The sequence below is a fragment of the Aplysia californica genome, unplaced genomic scaffold (assembly GCF_000002075.1).
Source record: "Aplysia californica isolate F4 #8 unplaced genomic scaffold, AplCal3.0 scaffold00130, whole genome shotgun sequence".
NCBI lineage: Eukaryota > Metazoa > Mollusca > Gastropoda > Aplysiida > Aplysiidae > Aplysia > Aplysia californica.
Window position 1 is genome coordinate 1,190,393 of NW_004797400.1, and position 9,262 is coordinate 1,199,654.

At 42.2% G+C, this 9,262-nt stretch overlaps 1 protein-coding gene across 1 annotated transcript in view; it reads left to right on the forward strand.

The window, feature by feature from the left end:
• Positions 1–351: 351 nt before the first annotated feature.
• LOC101848286 (nematocyst expressed protein 6) overlaps positions 352–9,262 on the forward strand; it is a 10,831-nt gene continuing 1,920 nt past the window's right edge. Inside the window, exons 1-3 of the mRNA XM_005096517.3 lie at positions 352–1,175; positions 6,902–6,987; positions 7,550–8,385. Coding sequence (XP_005096574.1) covers positions 1,080–1,175; positions 6,902–6,987; positions 7,550–8,385 — 1,018 coding nt within the window. The 5' untranslated portion in view covers positions 352–1,079. The remainder of the gene's footprint in view (positions 1,176–6,901; positions 6,988–7,549; positions 8,386–9,262) is intronic.

Below are 9,262 nucleotides of genomic sequence, written 5' to 3' on the forward strand. Positions count from 1 at the left end.
TAATAATAATAATAAAAATAATAATAATAATATATAACATTTATATGGCGCATTAAAAAAAAGCAGCTCACATAGTGCATAAAAAAAGCAGCTCAATGCGCTTTACATGGGAATACCCATTTTCAAAATCTTTCTTACTACTTCCTTTCTTCTCATGCAATAAAAGAATATATTTATGCACACACACACACACACACAAACACACACACACACACACACACACACACACACACACACACACACACACACACACACACAAGCACGCACGCACGCGCACACATACGCACACACACGCGCGCGCATGCGGACTATTTTCATTCAGACGTAGGCATAGAACAACTATAAAAAAAATAACGCTAAAAGCTTATGAAGGATGGGCCTGTAGGAACAGAAAATGCCTTTCAATTTCAAAATGTTGCTTTTTAGCTCATGACCGGGAATGTTCCCCACCCCTCCACAAAAGCCCCAACCAACAATGCTTGATACCATAAACAGATTCAATAGTCACTGCCAGTGTTAGTTTTGTCTCTGAGTGGTTGGGAACGGTGAAGACAAAATCATACGTGCTTTTTTCTGATTTATTTCCCCACTTGAATTAACAATACGGACCAGAGCCCACTAAACGTTTTCTACTTTTCAAAAAAAAAAAAATACGATGAAGCCCCGAAAGTGTTTTCGACGTCTATCTTTTGAGGCCACATGGCATGCTGCAGCTCGGCAGCTGCGCAACTCTACCATGTCACGGTTTCATATTAGTCAACCTTCCAACCAGAGGCAGCCATATTCCAAAAACTACGGTCTTTTGATTACAGGCCTTAAGTCATAACTACTAGACCAGTGTGCATTCCTTGTTTTCTCCATTTACCGTTATTGTCTGTTAAATTCTTCCATTCCATAATCGTACCCGATTAAACAACAGCTCATTTAATTTTTCTCTTACCATTTCAATTGATACGATGTTGTAAAACCTAAGGGCCGCAACTGCTGAATTGTTCCAACCCAAAATCTTTTACTTCCCTTTTTTCCTCAGCATTGCCATTGCGTATTCCGTTGATGCCAAACACACGACTCACTGCTTCATGAATCAATACTTGAGAACACATTGGGTAGCTTGCAAAATGTATACTAGAGACAGAGCTGTCCACAAATTAATCCAGACCTTCATTTTCCTCACGGTAAGAAAATATTATCATCTTTTCTTATTTTCTTGCATTTTTTTTGTAACGGACATTGAAACTTACTGTGTCTCTTTTCGACACGGATATCTTTTGCATTGTAAAAGGTTATTCAACTTGTCCATTTTTTTATCTGGGTCTGGGTACACAATCGTATTGGCGAGAATACATACAAGACTGAATCGTACTTATTTCATATCGGTAAAGGTCTAGTTGAAGTTTCTGTTCGGAACTTACTTGGTCTACTACACACCTTAAGGGTCTTCACTCTCTGTGGGGCCAACAAGAGGGTAGCCATGACATCATGCATGCAAGATGATCTTATCTTGTTGTAACTTTTAGTATACGGGAGGCTAGGCTGATTCTACATTTATTGTACGCAAAATCTTATCCTGTTTTAACTCCTAGTATACGGGAGGCTACGCTGATTCCACATTTATTGTACGCAACAAATTTTGAGTATCATAAACGTCCCTATAACACTGTTAGCATTTAACCTCCTTCATTTCTATTAAACACTTCATAAAATAAACTTATAGTTCGATAACATTTAGGAAGGACTGACTAAGGATTGGTATTTTTGCTTTTACTGTAAACAACCGAATGATGCCGTACACCAGCTTACTTATCTCGCCGTGCACTAAGTTAAGAAGGGGGACCATAGCTACACATTTCCCCACCAATCAAACAGATATCGGCACATTAGAACTGTGAATCTAAATTTTAATCTCATAGTTCTTGGGGCGAGTGCTCATTATTAATAAGATTTTAAAAGAACGACGGCCATCGTAAAGATACAAAAACGTTACACCGCTGAACCTGTCCACCGCTCCGATGATGAAAAAGATGATGACTGGTGCAACAGCTTGACAGCTCTCGCAGTCGTAGCCTTTTTCACCCTGGATCAGGATATAGGCCACGAACAAACACTTTCAACCTTTCCACATCCTGGGCGAGTCACATGGTGTCACTCCATGTCTGCCCACTTTTCTGTACATCCATTTCCGTGACTCTTCTCCAGGTTCCACGTGGTCTTTCCCTTGACATTTTATCCTATGAGCTCTAATCTAACACTTTCCTTGTTATGTTGCTGCTTGGCTTCCTGAAAGTGTGTCCAATCCATCGCCAATGCCTTCTTCCCACCTCATCTCTGACTGGGCTCTGTCTCGTTCTTCTTAATACTTCCTCGCTGGTGATCCTGTCTGTCCATCTGATCCCCAGTAGCTTCCTCAGACACTTGTTCCAAAAAACCTGGATCCTCTTTAAGCACGTCTGAGATGCGTTCCATGTTTCACATCCGTACAACAGGACTGACTTCATATTTGAGTTGAAAATCCTCAGCTTTGTTCGTAGAGAGATATCCCTGGTCCTCCAAATATTGTTTCAAAGAAATAAATGCAGTCTGTGCCTTTCCAATACGGGACTTTATTTCAGTGCCTGTTCCTCCCTCTCTGTCAATTATACTCCCAAGATAACAGGATTCGACGTCTTCTAGTGCATATTTTCCTCTTATGTTACCTGCTTATTTTATTTCGTAGTGCATCTATCCTTAGGACTTTTGACTTTCCGGGGTGGATCCTCAATCCAAACAACTCTGATAGGCTGTTCAAAATTATGATTTTTGCTTGCATCTGTTCCTGAATGTGTGACAGCAGAGCCAAGTCATCTGCAAAATCCTGATCGTCCAACTGTGTCCATGGGGCTCACTGTAGGCCATTTCTGTGTCCTCTTAAGGTTTCCTTCATCAGCCAGTCGATTGCCAAGATAACGAGGAAAGGTGATAGTAAACATCCCTGTTTCACACTGGTCTTGATGTCAAAGCTGTCAGTGAGCTGGGCATCACGTATAACCCTGCAACGTGCCCCGTCGTAATGCTCCTGAGGATGTTAACCACCTTCTGTGGGATTCCATGGTGTCTCAGTATCTTCCACAGTGTTGCTCGGTCATAGTGAAGAAAGTTGACGATCAACTGAGAGTTCCACTCTAGGGACTATTCCACAATGATCCTCAGCGTGGCAATCTGGTCCGTGGTTGACTGATTTTTCCGAAAACCAGCCTGTTCATCCCGAAGTCTTGGATCCGTTGCAGACTTGATTATCTCCAGAATGATTCTGTTGAAGACCTTACCTGGTATTGGGAGATGAGTGATTCCTCGGTAGTTGCTACAGTTGCTGAGATCCCCCTTTTCAGGAAGTTTCTCAAGGTGTCCTTCTTTCCAATCCTTTGGGAACTTACTCTCATTCAAGATCTTGGTAAACAACGGGAGAAGGAGGTCTGCCGTCACATTGGCATCTGCTTTTAGGGCTTGAGGTTGAATCTGATCACGAACGGCCACTTTACCGTTGTTCAGCTTCTTAATGGCATCCATAATCTCTTGTTCTGATGGAGCATCACAGCAAATTGGTAACTCATTTCTTGCAGGCAGGATATTTGTCAGGTAACTTGGTGGTGGTCTGTTCAGGAGACTGTTGAAATGCTGTACCCGTCGTCTTGACTGAGCTTCCTTTCTAAAAAATGTTTTTCCCTCTTGGTCCTTTACTGTTACTTCTGGTTTCCCATATTTTCCAGAAAGAGTCTTTGTAGTCTGGTAAAGAATTCGCATGTGCTCTCCAGCTGCTGTCTTCTCTGCCCACTCTGCCAGCCTGTTCATGAATTCCTCCTTGACCTCTTTACGTCTTTAGCTGTTGTCCTGTACTGCTCCGGGACGCCCGCTTTTGACCCCGTTGTTCTACTTGCATTTTCCTCTGCTTTCAATTGTCTTCTAGTGCTAATCAAATCCAATGACCGTTGGCTAATTCATTCCTTGTGCTCCAATTTCTTCTCACCAAGTATTTCTTGATATGTTGAAGTAAAGAAATCTTTGACCTTGATCCAGTGCTTCTTCACCTCCATGTCCTCCTCACCAAGATCCGCCAAGGGTTGAAATCTGTTCCTCAACTGCTGTTGGAACTCTCCTTTCTTGTGGGAAGACTTACTTGGAACTTCGTTCTTTTGGTTCCTGTTTTGGGTTCGTGCTTTTTGAGGCAGAGCTTGAGTTTTGATAACTGCTGATGATGATCCGATTAAACGTCTGCCCCTCTCTGTACTGTGACATCTTCCAGTGAACTCTTGAACCTACGTGAGATACAAAAATGATCGATCTGGTTCTCCGTCAGTCCGTCCGTTGATACCCATGTAGCCTTGTGGATCCTCTTGTGGGAGGGGGGGGGCAGAGCCTCCAATGACAAAACTGTTGTAAGCCCAGATATTTGCAAATCGCTCACCACTCTCATCCATTTGTCTCAAGCCTTGTTGTTCCATGATTCCTTCATAATCTACGTTGTCCTGACCAATCTTAGCATTGGCATCTCCAATTATGATGTTGACATCCTTACTTGGTAGTTTGTCGATAACCCTCTGGAGCCGGCTGTAAAAAGCATCCTTGTCTTCATCCGAGGCTTCATTTGTTGGGGCGTAGATCTGAACTATGTTCATGTTGATGCTCGTATTCCTTGTAGTGAATGAAGTCATGATGATCTCCTCTCCTTTTGCTTCCCATCCTCTAAGTGACTTCTGTGCATACTTACTCAAAATAATTCCAACTCCCTCCGCATGGTGCTTGTCTTCCCTCTCAGAATACAATATTAATTTGTTCCCCCCGAGCTGAGCTGCTTCTGTCCAGACTGTATCCAGAGGGTTTCACTTGTGCCACTTGAGAACTCTTTCCTGCTTCATACATTGTGAGAACATTCCACGATGCAATCCGGAAAGACTTGTTCGACAGAGGTTTCGGGGCAAAAGAGTACTGTCGGCTTTGTCCGCTGTCCCTCATTGTTCCTGTTGATACAGAAGCTCTTCCGTCTCCAGAGATGGAAAAATACTAAGGCGTGTTTGTTCGTGTTTCTATTACTTTCCGTTTTTTACTGGGTCGGGTAGTTGGCCCTCCGCAAACTGGCACTTTTCGGGTGACCAGACCTTTATTGTTTCAGGAACCAACATCTCAGCATTCCGGATATTATGTCTCTCCATTGATGCTCCATCTTTCCACTGATTGTGCCAGAGCATATCTGGTTGAACGTTCTTCTGTTCTTTCCTGCAAGGATGCCTCATTTTCCGCTCGCTTCCTTTTTAATTTGTATTCCCAAAAGCATAATCCTCTCAACAGCAGTACTGGCTTCTGCCTCCCTATCTTCCTCTTCAATCAGCTGGCGAGAGAGACATTTCAGGGACTCGACCTTATCTGGTTGAACCGTGCAGTCAACTGAGGTGGCCTTACCAGCCAGTCTGTCGGCTTTTTCATTTCCCTTAACGCCTGCATGGACAGGAGAGAAAATCCAGTGAGCGATCGTATAGGTGTTGCTTCGATAAGTTGAATCCATTCTGTTCTCAGAAAATCATTTTCAATCTATCTGAAGGTACACATGGAATCGGTGATGAGAACAGCATGGGATGTGTGGGGTCGATCTTGGGTCATCCATTCAAGTGCTTTCGAGATGGCTTCAATTTCCATTCGCATACTTGATGTAGACCTGCTGCAGGCTCCAGATGCACTGTGGATGATGTTATTGTTGGCGAATGCAATAAATCCCCTTCCACTGCGCTGGCTATCTCATTTCTCTGAGCCATCTGTATAAATTTTCTTTTGAGTTTTTGTCCACAATCTCGTTGATGTTACTCTCGTTGATGGAAGCCGCAACATTTCTTCTGTCTCTGCCTATGCTTATTTTGACCTTGGTGAGGTCCCTGTATTTTCCCGCCACCTGTTACCATTCTTCGCCAAGTGGTAGTTTCTCAGGCACACAGATTTTTCTGAGGGAATCCTCTGCTTCCGCCATCCAATATTTTCCTTTTATGATTCAGCCTCTCTTGTAGTCATGAAGTGCTTTGTTAAGTGGATAATCCTTCTTGCCCATTACACTGAGATACATCTTTGTCTGAGCTATCCTTTGGCGTACTCTGATGCCACTTAAACCTAGCAAGTAGCTCATGCACACTATTGGAGTGTCCTTGGTGCAGCCCAGCACTGCTCTCAATGCCTCATTCTGCACTCGATCCAGTTTTGCGATCTGTGTGTCGGACAGAGTGAGACAGCCCAACCCGTAATCAATGACAGAGATGACGACCAGCTGCAACATCAGAAAGAGCAGACTATGCACCTTTAGTCGACTTTTACAACACGTAGTATCATGGAACGTGTATTCTTTACTCCCCCATAGTAAAACTATGGGCCCCCCACCTGCAGGGGCGAGCTCTCACAGTGCTTAACTTCAATGACAGTTTGCCAGCTCTCACAGTGCTTAACTTCAATGACAGTTTGTCAGCTCCCACAGTGCTTAACTTCAAAGAGGCCAAAATAAAGAATCTCTGCTGTTCCGTTCAAAAAGAAGTTGGAAGATATTTAACACTCATTCAGTTTCAACTTATATTTAAAAAACAACAACAACAAATAAACAGCAGAAGACACAGTTGGCCCATTGAGACCAAATTGCCTTATGTCAGGTTAGCACCAATTTGTAATAATCAGACCAGGAAAACGACTATGGTACACCGTGAAGATCATGTAAAATTGAGAGGGCATCTTAAATGTATTTTCGTTCATATCAGTATACATCAACCAACATCAGCAGTTCAGGGAAAATTCCAAACGCAATTAGGACAGAGACAATCTGATATTTTACTCATTGTATAATTCAGTGTTCCTAGTTTTCAATAAAATAACACTGTGTATCCGTGTTGTATCCTCTTAGATTCTCTTCGATGCCACCGGAGAGACGGCTGGAGACAGCTCTGGAAATTCATCACCAAGCGAACCATTCCCAGGTTCTGAGAGCGGGTACGTAAATACGTAGACACTTTCATGGAGAACGATTTTCTGCCCTCAAATCAGATTTTATTATATTCGTTACTTGGTTTAAAAATAAATGGCAAAAGACGTAGATATTTGTTACGAACACACATAATATACATTAAAATCGTTTTTCCAACGTCTCTTTGGCGCAGGGCAGATACATACTGTGAGAAGTAAAAGACTATAATTATGTATGCCGCTTTCACTGGGAAGTAACAATCTTTCCATTTTCATTTCTACCATTATGATAGCTTTCAATTTAAGGAAACGGTACCGGTACTTGAACGGTATATCATATTACGTATTAATATATTCTATTTACGAAACATATACGTATGTATATCATTTCAAATCCTTAAAATTCTTCATACTGTGATTTTTTACGCAAAGCATACGTAAAGCCATAATATTCTTCTTTTACACCCATCTGAAACAAGGAGCAATATATACTTACTCCTCATTTTGTTTGAATCCTCTATTGCAATTCATCTCTTCTCTGAAACCCGTATAATCGTCTATAATCGTCTGTTTGTCTACGTTTTTGCAGTACACACAGGAGCCCTATTCTTTCGGAAAGAATGGACAGCGGCGAGAGGATAAAGCTCTGGCCCAATGCCACAGTGTACTACAAAGTTAAGCCAAACCTACACACGCCTACCGACCTCAGGCTCATCCAAACGGCCCTGGATCATATAAGCAGCTATACGTGCCTGAAATTCATCAAAAGCAGGTTCGAAATATTGCATGATCGCCTTATCTTCACCAATGGCGATGTCTGTTTTTCAAAACTTGGCTATCAGGGAGGCCGCCAGAAGATCATTCTTGAAAAAGCCTGCCGTTCTTATGGGCCGGGACATATTATTCACGAAGTGCTCCACGCAGTCGGTCTCCCCCACGAACACCAGAGGCTTGATCAGGCTGATCACATGAGAATCAACTACGATAAAATCGAGCCCTTCTTACACAATCAGTATAAACCTTACGGGTCTGGAGTGAACACATACGGGGTAGACTATGACTGTAATAGTATTATGCATTATGGAGGAGATGCTATAACCTCACTTGACCCAAGTTGTCAGAAAAAGATCGGCCAACGATGGGGAATGTCTTTCAAGGACATCAAACTTGTCAACCTGATGTACCAGTGCCCACATACCGGTGGCTGTGAGCCGAAGGATTGCGGACAGGATGGGATTCAGTTACCTAGGGCAAATGGAAAGCCCAGCTGCGAATGTTGGTGTGATTCGGGAAATGTGAAGGTCCCGTTGGTGTTGTGCTCTAACAGGACCCCAGCAATTCGAGCAGAGGTTACCGCCCCACCTAGCACACCAGAGCAGGAATGTTCTGACGGATGGAGATACTGTGAAAGGTTAAAAGAAGAAGGTGAGACAAGCTTCAACTATTCAGAATATTGTGCACAGTTTCTATGTAATATAAATACTGAAAACAATGAGTCAGAATCAGAACATTAGCTAGCTGGTCCTGGCTGATTTTAGTATGACAAGACACAATCAAGCAAATAGCATACGCTTTGAAACTAATCTATTATTTAATTACAACAATTCTTTGATCTAGTGCTAAGCATTCCTATTTAAACAGATACAGGGGATAAACAACTGAATGTGTAAATTTGTACTTTGCACTTTGAAGAGCTGTTCACTCTCTTTTTAAACACTTAATGCACACTTTAAAGCAGCAGTCATGGCACAGATTGTAGCAAGCGTATACAAAAGCATAGAGCTTGCTGTTGAGCGGGAATTTGCGTTATACAAATGTATTTTTTTTTAAAATATAATTTTTACTGACGTTTCTCCTTCTGTCTGCCACGTGAATTGGTCAGTGTGTATGTGTGTGAGCATGTGTGTGTATGTGTGTGTGTGTGTGTGTGTGTGTGTGTGTGTGTGCTCGATTAGACAAGTCGAAGTTCGACAGAAATTTAAAAAAATGATTATGAAGACGTGTGCAGCTAGATTCGTGAAATGAGACCACCGTCGCCTGTCGTTCTCAGGCAGTTGTGTAATATTGTCTGGGATTTTCCTCATTACTTGGCTGTTCATTGTGACGCGTTTGTTCTTTCGAGTTTTTGTTTCAACTCCCTTTGTAGAGGACAGAAGCATGATCAACAGAAAAGATTATTCAACAGAGAGCTAAACACATTGTCAATACACAGTTGTCACAGTTGTCTTTTGACATAACCTTGGCAGCATTTGAAATTCGTATACATATTCATTATGTTTTGTTATTATTATTATTATTATTA